This window comes from Syngnathoides biaculeatus, chromosome 22 (assembly GCF_019802595.1).
Source record: "Syngnathoides biaculeatus isolate LvHL_M chromosome 22, ASM1980259v1, whole genome shotgun sequence".
NCBI classification, from domain to species: domain Eukaryota; kingdom Metazoa; phylum Chordata; class Actinopteri; order Syngnathiformes; family Syngnathidae; genus Syngnathoides; species Syngnathoides biaculeatus.
Window position 1 is genome coordinate 14,767,078 of NC_084661.1, and position 15,776 is coordinate 14,782,853.

The window sequence follows — 15,776 nt, forward strand, 5'->3', positions numbered from 1 at the left end:
TTATCTATGATGCATGAAAGTTCAAAGGTGGATGCCATGTTGATTGATTCGTGCAGGTCAACGCTGTTGCGGGTTGTTTTTGCTTCATAGCTGTTGCCAGAATGTGGATTTGTCTGGAGGGTCAGGAAGCAGACTGGGACGAGGAATTGGTTGCACTTTTAAAACGTGCTCAACTTTTATTGCAGTTTGTGAGCGACTTTTGAATCCAGTTCAGTGTGGCATGAAGGTGCTGACTCGACGAATTGACAGAAATGTGCTGGAGCAGAGAATTTATCTCAGAGAGAAAACAAGAGATTCAATTTATATTTATTTTTGTGTGGGGGGGGCGGTGTTAGAAATGCACAAAATAATAGAAATAATCTGTCACAGTCTCAACCAGTCACCATCCATTTTGTACCGCTTGTTCTTTAGTGTGCGACGTTGCGAGCTGTCGCCATCAATATTAAATATGCGGGCGGTGTTTCAGGGTTGCAATTTAACATTTTTAAAAACCAGACAAGTTTAAACATTAAAAAAAAGCAAAACTACCGTGATATGGAAAAACATGAAAGGGGCTCAGCGCGGATCCCTGATGCACTCCCACCTCCACCTTAAATTCAGTCTTGATCTCTACATCTCCATTTTTCATGCATTTTTCCTCTTCATATGTATAAAAAGAATTAAGCTGTTATACTTGTTTTTTAGCCCAATACAGTCATTTTTCAAAATTTTGAGAAAAACACGCACCCACATAACAAATCGAACATCAGAGAAGGTTCAAGTCGCCTCAATTTAACTTTTGCAGATTAATATGACATGGCCGATTGTGAATTATCTGGGCAATATGCACGTTCGCGCGCGATCCCCTCATTGGCTGGCGCCCACGTCACTCACCTGCCCGGACCCCGCTTTTTAAAGTCATGTACGGTCAGTCACGGATTCTACAGTAGAACGTGAGGACGGCATACCCAACTGGGCAAAATTAATACACGCTGCTCAGGTTCACATTTCAGTGTTTGAGAAATGGAAAAATATATATTTTTTTGATGCAATTCGGGTCATGTCAAATAGCTGCATACCTCGCGCTAATGCTAATATTTTGTGTGACTTTATAGTATGCAGAAAAAAAACCCTTTGTTGCGATGAACGCTTTTGCTTTCATTTCTATTTGTTTACAACCTTCCACACAAATTGTGACACCCTCCTCGGTCTTCTTCGTGAGTCATCGCTCTCGCAGACATGCACGCGCGCTAGCGTTCATCTGCAGTTTTTGGCTTTTTTTTTTTTTTTTTGTCGCTCTCTTTCCACTGGCGTCCCCCCCTCCCATGCCCTGCCCACTAATCAAAGCCATATGCGCTGTTCCCCATGAAAAGTCGGTTGTGTTCGCAGCGCTCGGTGTTGACGGTGGAAGACAACCTGCAGCACATTACAGGTTGTTGTTTCATCTCTTCCCTCCCCTTGCACTAGTGGTGCTATTGTATTATTGTTAATTCTTGAAACTTTTTCATTTTTTTTCCCCCGTGATTGCAAAGACTAGCGTGCGCCTGACGCCTGTTCACACCGTTTTGCAAGCTTAACTTCCTTGAAAATCAAAGTCCGCTCATTCAAATGAGTAAATATCATCCCGTAGTCGTATTTTGCTGACTGGCAACGATTAAATCAGATAGCTGGAATAATTTGATTGCAAAAAAAAAAAAAAAAAAAAAAGAGGAAAAAGTTCAAAGCAAAAACTCTCCCGAGAACCTTCGCAGTGATCGTTTTTCTATTCAGGCGGACTGCGGCGAGATATGTTTGGAAATCCTCCGAAGAAGCCAATGTTTGAAGTTTTGGATCATTTGTTCCATTAAGCCAATGTTTGGGATCATTTCACAGTTCGAAAAGATGACAAAGTGGACCCCCTGCCGGCCTTCCCAGTTGACACGGATATTTGACATCTAAAGCCGTCAATGGCAGTGAACGTATTAATGTACTGCAACGGGACGTCTGCGATCGCCAAGACAAGATATTGATGTTAGCTAACTTAATGTTGGCTACAACCGCTGGTTAGAACGTATTGTTGTTCCCTTGCTAGTGTTCAAGGATACCAGACTACATACACATTTCATATGCCCCCCCCCCCATTTAGCAAATTAAACCGGAGCGCTATGTGAGAAAATGCTAATTTGACTAAATGTATCAGTGAATCATATCTTATTTATTTAACTTTGCTGTTGATATCTGATTAAGACTTAAATTAGTGTGCCGATCAAATTTTTACTTTTAACTTTTGAAGTTATGTCGCATTGCGCTAACAGCTAATGCTAACATTTGCATAGTAACACAAAGCAGTGTTCTGGAATGTGACCCTTTTGTGGTCATGTGAGGCCTCTGTTTTTTTTTTTTTTTTTTTCCCTTGATGGACCCCCCCCCCATCCCCAATACCAGACAAGGGGCGCGGATTCATCTTAAGTTACGCAATCTGATCTTTGTTTTTACGTGACACCAACGCACAGTTCTTCGTAAAGCCTTGTAGTCCCGTACGCTTAAAACGCACGTTTGGTGATCTTTTTTTTTTTGACCTTTTTGATTTTGATCTTCACGCGGTATAAGTTGGGAACTCTTTGGTCTTTTCTTTTTGTCTGTGACTCCACCTCCCAACGCCGCACAACAAGACGATTGGAATCTCTCTCCGACCTGCTAAATGCGAGCGTGAAGTATTTGGCGATTGTTTCACGAGTCCGTCCGGGCTAACCCCAATTTGGTGCGTTTTCAAATTGCACTCGTAGGGTATTACCTCCCCCCCCGCTGGATTGCAAGGTCGTGCCTAATCGCGGCATGCCAGGCGGTGACTCATCGTTTGGATGAATTGGGAGATGTTGCACATGAATGAACACGGGCGGGGGTTTTATGCGAGCATGAAGGCCTGCTCTTGTCCAGGAAAACAATGATTTCGGACCGCTTCCAAGGACTAAGTCAGCTCACAGGCCGATGAACTTGCATATTCTCTGTGGAGTCGCGTTAGATGTTTTGGGATTTATTGCATCACAGACGCCATGCGGTGTGGCTCCTCACGCGCTGTGTGCTTTGATAGTGGGCCTGCAGCTATTAAACAGTTTTAGGATATTATTACTCCCATTGATTAATGTGGTAAAAATTCATTTGACAAAATGTGCATGTGAGGTGAAGATATTATTGTAATCACTTTGGGGTCCAACATCCTTTCTTTCGGGATGCGATTTTGAGTGCGTGTGTGCCTTTAAAAGGCGTGGCCTGGCCTCGTGAGTGACTTGGGAGTCAGCAAATGAGAGTGCGGCGTTGGGGGTCGTGCACGCTCGTTAGCTGCTAACAGTTAATCGGCAAACAGCCAATGAAATGCTTGGGCAGCAGTTGCGGCTCGACAAGGTTGTTTTGGAATTTGAATGTTGTCGTGTGTTTATTTTCTTAACCGTTTGTGAGTTTGTATCCCACTTGCGTCAGGAAGGGCATCAGGGGTAAAAACTGTGCCAAACAAATGCAAGCGTTCGTCTGAGATGACACGCTGCGGCGACCCCTGACGGGACAAGCCGAAAGAAACTTCAAACTTTTTTTCTAATCAATTTAAGACGTCCCGGCCACCATTTTGTCTGGCTAATGCTAGTGCCGGGAGTATCTTTGCATTTTTCGCCCTCCTATTTCGACATTATCACCGCAAAGAAGAAATCTGTCTTTTAGCAATGGTTCTGCAACCCAAAAAAAAAATCCATTACCATGGAAACGAAGCTCTCGATCATGAAAGGAGAGACAGCAACACCACCAAGGCATCAGTCGCTCGACCGTGGTGACAATTATTAAAAACAAAGCCCGTATTTTCGTGCACGTGAAGGGTTCTGTTCCGACGTCGGATACAATGATCGCAAAACAAAGTTGTTTGATACTATTCGAGATGGAGAGGATTGAGGACCAGGTTCCTTTGCAACAGCCTCCCCTTCTTCCTACATCATCTTGTTTATTTCAATGTATTTGTTTTTCATACAAAGTATTTTGATGTAAATTCTGACATTAATGGTGGAATCCGACCTAAGTCGGAATTCGAGCTAAGTCGCTACCGTAAGGAACGGATCTCAAGTCGTAGACCGAGGACTCCGTGTATCCGAGCTACCCGATTTTAATTGTTTCAGTGCGGTTTGAAAGCAAATCGTCCTTTTTATTTCAGTTAAGCCATCCCAGTCCCCGCCCACATCGGGACGGAAGTAACGTTACCTCGATCCACCGTGAGGTGAAGGAAGAGTTAATCCCGTCGCCGTCAACAAAAGTTGCATTCAATACGTCACGTCAAGCAGGACGGATTGTAGCAGCTCCTTGGTCAGTGCCCCCCGTCACCAACGTGTGACCTGATTTTGGGTGTTTTCTGTGTGTTTGTCTGCACTCTTGGCCCGAGGGGGGGGGGATTTTTTTTTTTTTATTTATTTTTTTTTTCCTGGAAGGAGTCGTTTGCTTTGTTTGCTTTAGGTCACCGTTCAGCTGATAACAACAGGGATCAGATCAAATTCTTTGCTGCGGTGCTTTCAGCTCGAGGTGTAACTCTCCTATGTTCCGTTAATAATTGTGATTTATTCACTTCTTATAGAAATTGTGTTTCTTTATTATTCGGGTGATATCATTCAGCTACATGAGATCGTAGCCAAAACTTTCTGTGATGTTTCTCGCTTGGAAATAGTCGAAATGCTCCAAAAATCCATCTTCAAAGTGTTTACTTTTGTCCTCGGAACCCCGCTGGTGCAAATTGGTCTTCGTCCTGACAGGAAACATATGTCAATCATTTAGAGGATCTTTTAATAACGCTGCTGCCGTGACCCCTGTTTGAACTTGTTAAAAGTGCTTTATGGGACTCTGTGCCGTCGATTTGACTTTGCCGTTTACGTCACAACTTTCGAAAAGCCATAAACTGTCGTGAGAGTTTCACACGTTCCTGGTATGGCACACTTTGCCTGGGCTTTAACAACACACGATGCATTCGCAGGTTCACTTAAATTATGTAATAAAAGCTAACGCGGTACTTGTATTTGAAGTTTCTGTTTTTCTCATAGCCGCGTGCACCTTCCGTGACAACCAGATCTAGTCGGACCTGTTCACCGTGACGCACGATATCGATCGCAATAATCTCGAGTGCTTGCTGGATTACGGAGAGGTGACAAGCCTTCTGTTATTCATAAGTCCAAAATTCCCGTCGTAGTGGGTTGATACTCCCGCGTGATGCACTTCCTGTCCAGGTGGTGAAACCAAAACTGTCAATCCAAACGTTATCATTAGGTGGTCGTTGGTTTTGAAAGACTTTTCGGTTGGTCTCGATCATCCGAGGTCGTCGGATCATTTCAACAGACTCGGTAAAGTACTGCTTATTGCACTTGTAGCAGAGAAGCTTTTGAAAACACGCCACGTTTGAAATATTTACTTCCTCCCCGGGCTCCGCATACCTGCTTTGATTTGCGCTGCCCCATTTCTCTGGACCCAAATAGCGATGAGGGCAATTTTCAACAACATCGACTTTCGACACATCCTCCCACGTGCATTTTTGTCTGAACCTTAAATGTCGCAATCGGCAGACAACAAAGGCGGCTCTTCAACACAAGGAACACTCCTAAACAATTAGGACATTAATTTTAATTCTTCATTTAATGAGCATCTGAAATGTACGAAGGTAATCCGTCTTTGTCGGAAAGTTCTCCCACAATGCAATGACTTGTCGAAAATTATCTTGGTGTGATTGTGAAGTCGCTTTTCTCTTACAGCGACACAAAAATAACAGTACGTTTTATAGCCAAGCGAGCCGACTCCATCTGTCATCTAGCTTATTATTCAAATACCATCGTGATTGATAACTGCTGATTTTGTGCTCCTTTTTATTTCTCCCGCAGGGCCCCAGAAGTGAATAACTGCTCCGGCGCTACATGTCGAGACCTAGCGCACGCTCGGCCTTGTAAGCGCCGACCGTGAACTGCGCTATCAAGGAAATTCCTCAGGCCTCCCGGGGTCAAGGCTGCTTTTTCGCTATCAGGCGGCTCGTGCAGCTGCACAAGCTTCCGTTCCGCAACAACGCGCACTTGAAGCTCTCTCAGGCGGCCGTTGGGCACTTCATTGGGAATGAATTATCACCGCTATGGCACACTGTCAAATGTAAAGGCAGAAGGAGGACTTTTGTGTTTTACGAGCTGGTTTCGATTCCTCTGATTATCTGTGTGAGTATTAAATGTAATTTATGACATATTAGCTCTCGTTCATTTCTCACTGAGCCCAGCGACATGGGTAAATACGAGCATGCTCAGTCCATATATGATAAACCTGTATAATTCATTTCTTCTGTAGATCTATTTCCTTCTGCTGCTTTATGGAGTCAAATCACGGTCTGCAGTCTTGGAAATTGAGCTGTGCACATTTTTTTTTGGGGGGGGACAAATAGGATTGGTCGTGGAATGGAAATAACTGACAACGAGCTGACTTAGTGAATCTGTTTGATTAGATCTGCTCTAAATTTTATCTTTTCAGGACGAAAACGAGAGGCAGAGGTAGAGGTAGAGGGGTTGCGACCTGACCTGACCAGACGCAATGGCCACCGAAGAGTATCAGATCGTCTCGGACAAGCACGCTACGCCTCCGTTGTCAGCGGTCAGGCCCAGCAGAAAAGCGAGATGCCCGAGCGCCAGCCAGGAAGTCTGCCAGCACCCGGATCAGTTGTGGCCGCCAAAGCAGCGGAGCAACCAGGCTCTCCTTTATTACAGGAAGTTGTCGTGCGACAGTGAAAATGAGACCAATTTGGACACAGAATACGGCTCTTATGAGTACAGCCCAGAGATGAAGCTTTATTCGGAGCGGCTGGTTGGCAAAAAAATAGAAGGAATTACATCAAAGCCCCCGAGGAGTTCTGAAGGCTCTTTCAGTCATCTGGACTTAATAAGCAAGGGTGTGAATGAAGGCAGAACTGGCGGCAGCAGTTGCTTCAATCGCCTCGACACCCCGACAAAGTCTTACCACAGTTTCCCGTCCTGCCCAAGCTCCAGCCCGGCTCACAGCCCGTCTCTCAGTCGCGTCTGTTGGCAGAACCCCCGGCACCTCCGTCGCTCCAGCCTGCCTGTGTCGACTTCGCTGGATTTCCCCAAGGTGGCCAAGGTGACTTAACACAGGCAAACCCTGAGCTGAGTGACCAAACGGGGAACGATTCAAAACATTTCGAGGAGCGTCTCTGGCGCTGAAACTGAAAAACAAAAATCTGCACACATTTTCTCTGAATTGTGGAAACGGCGTCAGTGATTAAACCGTCTGAATGTTTTCTACCTCCAGACATCACCATGCTGCTCCTCCTGGTGCAGTCCCTCCAGTGTACCCAACTCGCTGGCGTCCTCCCCCTGCATTTCCCCCGTGCCCTCCCACTGGCAGCATCGGCACAACGGCCACGTCCAATATCACCGCCTCAAAGACAGCTTCTTGAGCTTGGAGCGGCTCGACGGAAACACTTGTTCCTTGGAGAAGTTTTTCGAATCCATGACGCCGACCCTGATGCGTGACGAGCGGTTGTCCTCAGAGGGGAGGAGGGGGAGCTGCAGTGGGGGCAGCAGCAGTAATGAGGGGGCCGAAGAAGACCTCTTGGATAGCACGGAATTTGTCAGGAACCGTAAAGAGCGTTCCACGGTCCTGGTGCGACGGTTCTTTAAGAATAATCAAAAGGTACTGACTTGTTTGTGGGAGTGTTTTGAATATCACGTGAATTCTGGGAGACATTGTCAAGCATGAGCGACCAATCAAACTGTATCTGATAAGACCGACTCTGAGAATTGCTAAGAACCGGCGTTTGTGCCAATGTTGTTGTTTCTGGATTAATGGTTTTGAAAGGTTTTCTTGGGGAAACTGCATTTTTTATATTTGTCTAACTTCAAGTTGTAGTATAATTTAGTATTTACTGAGTCTCTCAGCATTCACACACAATTTTTAAGCAAAATGGATTTTTCAGTTCTACATTATTATTGGGTGTAGTCGTGATGGGTAGTCAACAGCAGGGTGCCTCGATTCAACCTTTCCGGCTTACCACGACCTGCAAATCTCCACAGACGTTGCTCAGAAGACTCATTTGTCGTTCTGTAAGGTGACCAAGTCGGTGTGCACCGGCACCAGAGCGATCGTCCGGACGCTGCCCTCGGGACGCATCTCGGACGAGGTCCGGGACGAGGTGGTCTGCCGCCTGACGTGGCGACCGAGCAAGAAAGATATCGTTCCCGTCCTGACGCGCCGCGTGGGGGAAGAACTCCGAGTCTGCAAAGGGATGCTGCGCTTCGTCTGGGCCAAGATGCACAAGGTAAAAAAAAAAAAAAAAAGACGAGACGCAGTACTTTTTTTTTTTTTTTTTTGATGTTTTGGTGAAGAAAACGGGTGATTGGGAAAAGAGACAGAGCCTCCGTTGTTGGAGCCACCGCTCTTAAAGCTCGTTAGTCCTGGCACGTTTCACCTTCATGTGTTTTGCATTCGGACTTGTGATTGTTCTTTGATGGTGCTCATGCTGGAAAAATCGCCCACCGGTGCACAGTACCGATATTTGACACTGAAACACCCCCCCCCCCCCCTTCCCCACAACTTCATAACAGTGCACCCGAGGTTTATGAAGCGGCCTATTAATGGGACTTGGAAGTACGTTTCCGTGAGAACTCCTCCGCCTTCGCGGCGTTGCATCACCGCCACTTCGCTCGGACTTACGACGGGCTTATCCTTGTTTTCGGAGCGATGTCAAAATTTCCACTGATGATAAGGCGCCGCTTCGGAAGAGGTTTTCCTCTTAAATTTCTCATTTCTCCGCATTTCTCTCCGCTTGGCTGCGGGTTCACTTATTTACGTCTCGGTTGATTTTTTTTTTTTTTTTTTAAAGCCCTGCTGCGTTCTCCTATTTGGGTCGAAAACTGAAGCCTGCGCTGCATTAAAGATGAATGATGTTTTCTAGAAGTATGTTAATAGACCAACACGCACGCACACACACTGGCTCTTTGTTCAGGCTGCGTAAAAGTGATTTATTCCCCGGTTAGTTCTGCTCCCCGTATTACTGACGGGCCCGATGACTGAGTCCTCTGTCCCGAGTGTAAACGTTATGTGCGCATGCGCAAACGCACTGAGCGCAGTTGGCACGGTGGAAAAGCCACAAAAATTGAAGGGAAGGGAAGGCAAACGAGGACTCGAATGTTCTAGGTCAGGGATTCCCAAACTGTGGTGCGCGTATTTCCACGACTGCTGAAGCTGCAATGTGCCAATTTAGTTTATAGCTCATGTAAAGTGATTTTTCCGAGATTTGTTTCCAAATACATTTCGCAATGTTTGAAGATGATTGTCAGACTCACTCGTGGAGATGTGTAGTGTTAAACTCTTTTTCACCATTTCAAATTTCCTGCTGTGTTATTTTCATTTTGACCCTTCCAAACCGTTCCCACTATTTAACAACTTCAGCACTTTCATTTGCATCAGCGGAAATGCGGTGCAGTTAGCAAGCTATCTTGCTAGCTAGCTAGCGGGGCCTACACCCCCAAAATGAATTTTTCTCAATTTTTATCCACTGAGGTGAGGGTTAGAGTGCTTCCTTGTGGAGTTTGCGTGAGCACATTGTGGCAAAAAAAAAAAAAAAATGGAAGGAGGGGTGTATTTATTTCGTCAGACTTGACCGGTAGCGTTGTGGACGGAAGCTTCACGCTTTAGCGCGAGCGCCTCATTGCAGCGGTGTTGGAAAGCTTGCTGGACAATGTAAACAAACTGATTTTCACGAGGCGGCACGGTGGGGGAAAGCTGGTAAAGCGCTGGCCTGACAGTTCCGAGGACCCGGGTTCGATCCTGGCCCCGACTGTTTGGAGTTTGCATGTTCTCCCCGTCCCTGCGTGTGTTTTCTCCGGGCACTTCCTCCCGCATCCCAAAAACATGCAACATTAATTGGACGCTCTAAATTGCCCGTAGGTGTGATTGTGAGTGCGGCTGTTGTCTGTCTATGTGTGCCCTGCGATTGGCCGGTAACCAGTTCAGGGTGCACCCCGCCTCCCGCACTCCCTCGTGAGGATAAGCGGCAAAGAAAATGGATGGATGTTCACGGCTCAAACTTTGTTTTGTGTAGGTATAAATGAGATGGTGGGTGAATTTTAACACCACTTTTCTGTCAAGTTATATATATCGAAGACATATCTTCAATTTTAGACGTTAATTTGTACATTTGTTGGCTTCGATCGGCATCTACGGGGGGGGCAAAATTCTCTGTGGATGTTCAAGGCACAGTAGCGCTCTTTTCCGCATTTGTCACGCACGTCTGAACTTTGCATGCGCCACTTGCCGTTTGCATTTTCACTGACGTTCTCGTGTTTTCTGCGGCTTTGTCCGTACACACGGCGGACGACCACAACAGAGGCCGACGCTGTCTCAGGTTACCCGCGATGGGAGGTGAGGGGGGGGGGGGTCCACGCTCGCACGTCGACTTTGGCCGAGCGAATTTTACGAGGCCTTTGCGGTCGCAGGAATACGGAGCGGCTTTAAACGCAAGCATTCAAATGAGTGGGAGTTGCCAACACTCCCCCCCCCCCCCCACTTTTCAAAACACCAGATGAGCTGCTCCTGCTTAGACATCACCACTGACTCGCATTGAGCAGCCGTCAATGAAAAAGGGTGTTGTCATTTTCGCGCAAGTTTGTGCAATGTCATCATCATATCAGCAAAACGAAACGATGGAACAGCCATGTTGCCCAATTTTGTAAACGAACAGCGTCTAATTTCGGGCAATTAACCAGTTGGTACACTGGCTCCCTTTGTGCAGCGTTTGTTGGGCTATCCCGCAAGCCCCCGGCGTGTTTATTGCTACAACTAATGGCGCGGGCCAACGAATACGGAATTATATGAGGTTGGGAATACGAGCGAGGGGAGGAGGACGTTGAAGTGAGAGAAAGCAAATTTTATCGGAGCGGTGGAAAAAGTAGCAAGAAAGCCCTGACTGGAATAAAAGTTGACAGACGAGGACGGCCCGAGGGAAAACAGGAAGTGGAAGCGTAACATAGCTCACGAATGACGTGTCGGAAAATCCTAAATATGTATATTTGTTTGTATTTGGAACAGACCTCCCCATGGGAAACGACAGGAATTGATTCTGTTTTAAGGCCAACCCTTTATTAGCCGCACAGGCCCTCATCGTTTGACATCGCCACCGTCAACAAGTGTAAAAATAAGTTTGAGCCGTCCTTCAAAATGCTGCGTATAAACAGCACTGATGAACTTTGACGACACGGATGACAAAGCAAGCAGGAAAAAGTTCTGCTTGGAATTTTGCCCGCAGACGCGACGCGTTTCACTTTTGTCATGCGATTCTGAAAGGAAGCCAACCACATTGCCGTCCCTCTGCTCAATTAACATTCGAGATGGGTGCGTCACTTCATTTCCATATTATGAAACACCCTTGTGCGGTTATTAAACATTGTTCAAAAATACAAAGGAGCACAGCCAGTTCCGAGATCAAAACAAATTACAGCACAGCATGTCACTTTTTATTTTTATTTTTATTTTTTTAATGAGTACAAAGTACAAAGAAGTTACCTTGTCCCTGCTTGGCGAGGGCGCTAATCTAAGATTCAAAACATTATTTGAGTTTATTCTAACGTTTAAAGATTGAAACATGAACGATGGTGCTCAAAAGTAAAATTAGCGTAATTTATTTTTATTTTTTTAATGAGTACAAAGAAGTTACCTTGTGCGTGCTTGCCGAGGCCGCTAATCTAAGATTCAAAACATTATTTTAGTTTATTCTAACGTTTAAAGATTGAAACATGAACGAAGTCATGGTGCTCAAAAGTAAAATTTGTGTAATTTGTAATTTTATTTATTTTTTTTTTTTAAACTGGCCATGTTAGCGCGGCAGCATTAGCGTTAGTGCGGTGGGGCTAGCATTAGTGTGAACGCAGCGTCGCTAGCGTTAAACTCTCTGTGTACCGTCTTCCTTTGTAAATATCTCTCGTTTCAATCTGGACACTTGCGGCTTTTACACGGTTGCGGCCCATGTATGTACCAAATGGTATTTCCTTTACAAATGTACTGGAAGAGGCTTATAACCGGGTGCGCTTTGTAGGCCGGGAATTACGGAACACTCGCGGCTCCTGTTGCCATCTAGGAACTTTTAGCTTGAATCTCTCTGACATCGTGTGAAACAGTTTGCCGCTAAAGCTTGCTTACGTTTAAGAGAGTTACAACCCTAAAACTAATATAAAATATGCAATATTCATGACGCTGTTTTGACATCTGGATTGTTTTTTGTTTTTTTTTTGTACTTAAACCTCCTTTGACTGTAAGTTCCATTTTACTGCACGCAGTCGTTATCTACATTCACAGCACGTTTATTTCCCGGATAGTTTTTTCATTTTTTTTTTTTTTTTTTTTTTCTGTTAAGCGCCAGGGAAGTCAAACAGACAAAGGGGAAGTGTTGCAGCAAACCAGTTTGAGACTCTCACACATAAACCTGGTGCAGGAATCAAACTGTAGTCTTTCTTTTTTTTTTTATGGCTTTTTACTTGTAGATTGTACCATTTTGAGCCTTGATGAATCGTTTCAATCGGCCCAAAATGCGGTAAGTGAGCGTACGCGTCTGTGTAATTACGCTTGTCTTATTACAGATGCTACAATTTGAAGAGATACAGGAATAGCACGAGTCCCCGAGGGAAACTTTTAACCCATCTGTGCGTCTCATCTCAGGCGGATTCGGGCTGTAATGTTGTAGCGTTGCCATCAATCTATCGTGTCCTGGGAAAGTCAATAAAAGGGAGGGGAAAAAAAATAAGCACTTTCTCACGGACGACTAATGTCACAGAATTTTGGAGAATGCCGAGATTATTACTGTCAAGAAATAAAGAAATGTTGCTACACAGAAATGCTCATTCGTGACATTTTCATTGACAAAATAAGCGTGCGGTTCAGTTTTTATGTGCACTGTCATGAAATACATTATTTTTAGTATGTTAGCTATGGAAAAAACGGCAGCCGGTATGGACCCATTTTTTTTTTTTTTTTTCACTACAAAACACGATTTTGACGTATGTGGCTTTTTGAAACTCCCGCCATGAAAATCCTCTCGAGGGATTTGTTTTGGAGAAGAAGCAGGAAGTGATGTAGAGGGCAGTAGCGCACTCAAGCGGCATCGTCTTTTTTTCTAGTTTTATGTGCTGGAAGGTGGCTCGTTGTTCCTTCGTGTTAGCCAAAATGCCGGCTCGTTGTATTGCCGGATATTGCTCGAACACTCGGGAGGATGGATTCGCTCTTTATACTTTTCCAAAAGACCCGGTTCGTCGTGAAAAATGGATTGCACGGGTGCAAAGGACGAGAGCTTCGTGGGTTTGGCGGCGGCGCTCGCGGGGGACGTTTTTATCACCGCCGCGGAGGTGGATCGAACGGAGAGGCGGATGATCCGCATATCCTCTAAATATGGCTTGAAACGATACGGGTAATATTACCCCGGTCACTTCACTCGGTTGTGAGATGTTCTCTTCTTCGAAAAGAGCTTCCGTGTCAGAAGGGGGCGTATTCGTCTCCCATAGTAGGTGGCACAGCGATGGCAAATGTCCCAGTGTGACATCACGGACAGAAGATGCAGCCAATATGGTGACCACTTGAATGTCAAATGAGACTTCCGCAAATGTGCCCATGGATGACGCGTTCTCCGCTCATATTTTTTTTTTTTTTTCGTATAGACATTGACGTGAATAATGTTACATGTATTTTTCATTACAATATATGTTTTAGGCATGACACTTGGGCTTGAAGTCTTTTGGTGCAAATACATAAAAGCTAAATTGGTTTGAGGCATGCAGTGCGACTTGTTTACATCATTTCCTGTCGGAAGGGAAGATATAGTGGAAGAGTTTATCAGTCTTGCCAGAGTGCAAGTCGTCTTCTCATTGCCTCACACGGCGTTTTTGTTTCTTTATGAATTGTTTGAAAAGCCTTTTCCGATTCGCCCTCCTATCTGTGATTGATTTTTGAATCTACGAGGCTTTGACAAGTTTACAATGCTTTGCAAGTCTCAAGTATCCGTTTCCTTATGACTTCAAGCATTAATCTTGCCAGGCGGCTCTCTGTTGACAAACGGCGCTTGACTCGCTCTGGGATGTTGTCAGTAAATAGCGATTGTTGGTCGTCTGAATATGTTCCGTGCACATGCGAGCCTGCAAAAGGCTGACTCATCAGAACGTCACTGGCTCGCAAATATGATTTACAGCGACGAGTCACCTGACTTAGTTTTCCAAAAGTCGAGACGGCAAAGTTTTCTCTTTTCTGTATGATTTATGAAGTCCCAATATTGTTTTTGTTATTGCAAACATTTTTGTTTTGTTGTTGAGCGGGTTAGACTGATTAATGAGAGAAATATTTATGAGTTGAGATACAGGTGTTTTGAGTTATGAGCGTGGCGAGGAAACAAATTAAAATTGTTTCAAGGGAAAAGGATATTTCAAAACTATCCAGTAAATATCCAGCACCATTCTAGGTGATTGGGTGCAGTTGCATTGATTTGTTCTTCCAGGCTATTTGATTCAGGATAAACGAGAATTATAATCAATTGATTAGTTTTTATTGGTGTTAATCTGCACTGTTGGCATACAAATGGATGCGCCTGATAGTTTGATACCTTTTTGATGAGATAAATGAGGTTTTTTTTGAGTGGGTGGAGGGAGATTTTTACTGTTAATGTAAAAAAAAAAAAAAAAATCATTTTGCAAGACTTTTGTTAGCAAAATTGTGCAAAAACTACTTGGCTCTTTCTGTGAAATTGTTTTAGAGTTGAGGGGCGTACCTCGTGACCGTTATTATCATTCCTTTTATTCTCTCGCCGTGTTGTTCCACTACAAAGGAATGTGCCGAGCAGGCCGCTTTCTCACTCAGATGCGTGTTGTGGCTTAGCCGAGAGATTAGCGTGTGTGTGCATGTGTGTGCATGTGTGATGATAGGGTTATTCAGTATTTGTGTGCAAAACGCTCTCGTTTCATCAGATGTCTACTTAGCAGAGAATTAAGTGGCATTTGCAGGGAGTAGCGCACCAGACTCGCCGCGCAGTTAACCGTCGCCGTGCCCTCGAAGGGTCGGTGGCGTTTGTTTAAGAGGAGTTTGTTTTGCTGGAAGCACACAGGGGTGTCGAAACTGCAGGCGGGTGCGTTTTTCCCGTTTTCCCGTGTGCGCTCGCTTTGTAAGTCGGGCGCCTCGCGTCTGCGTGACAGAAAGGCGGCAGCTTGAAGATATTTCCATTAGATAGCCTAGCGCGGAGATTTCAATTTCACGTTTGGGGGAAAATGTGGCGGCACAATGCCACAAAAGGTTGATGCGCAGAAAAAAGGATGATAATCATCTGAAATGTAGTCAAATTATGACTTTGTGACAAAACTGGGCTTGTTAAGAGGAAACTTGGCAAGAATGGAATAGAATGATTTGATCATAAGTGGCCAAAATCCCCTGGTGGGCTGCATCGTGGCCAAGTGATATTCCACCGCTCCGCTCGATGAATTGCACAGTTGGTGTAAAAATGGCGCGCTAACCCTCGCACGCCGTGACGCCAGAGGTCAGCCGGTGTGGGTTTAACCCAAAATGGAAGCAAAATTTGGAGCGTGACGTCAGGGTCGTGTGCGGCGTGCGGATTTGAAATTGGGGATATCGGCTTCTGAGGAATTAGGCCGCGATATACGAGTGCAACTTGATGATTGTGTTCGTCAAAACTGAGCTTTGCTATCATTGCAAAATGTTAATTTATGATAAAAATCTTTTCTTTGCCCTCATTAGACTCTGCAATAATTTCAGGATGCTTTGGGAAA

The 15,776-nt window shown here is 45.0% G+C and overlaps 1 protein-coding gene across 10 annotated transcripts in view; it reads left to right on the forward strand.

The window, feature by feature from the left end:
* Nucleotides 1-15,776, forward strand: part of plce1 (phospholipase C, epsilon 1) — a 62,812-nt gene that overhangs the window by 1,123 nt on the left and 45,913 nt on the right. For 7 of the 10 annotated variants that reach the window (XR_009793544.1, XM_061809837.1, XM_061809835.1 and 4 more), the window contains exons 2-5: nucleotides 5,853-6,173; nucleotides 6,481-7,101; nucleotides 7,273-7,656; nucleotides 8,072-8,281. Coding sequence is in view for 9 of the 10 variants with exons in the window: in XM_061809837.1 (XP_061665821.1) it covers nucleotides 6,541-7,101; nucleotides 7,273-7,656; nucleotides 8,072-8,281 (1,155 nt within the window). In the remaining variant the exon portion in view is untranslated. Of the gene's footprint in view, nucleotides 1-1,291; nucleotides 1,412-2,491; nucleotides 2,720-4,169; nucleotides 4,300-5,852; nucleotides 6,174-6,480; nucleotides 7,102-7,272; nucleotides 7,657-8,071; nucleotides 8,282-15,776 lie in introns of those variants that run through there. The other 3 variants (XM_061809836.1, XM_061809839.1, XM_061809838.1) reach the window with 3 other exon arrangements.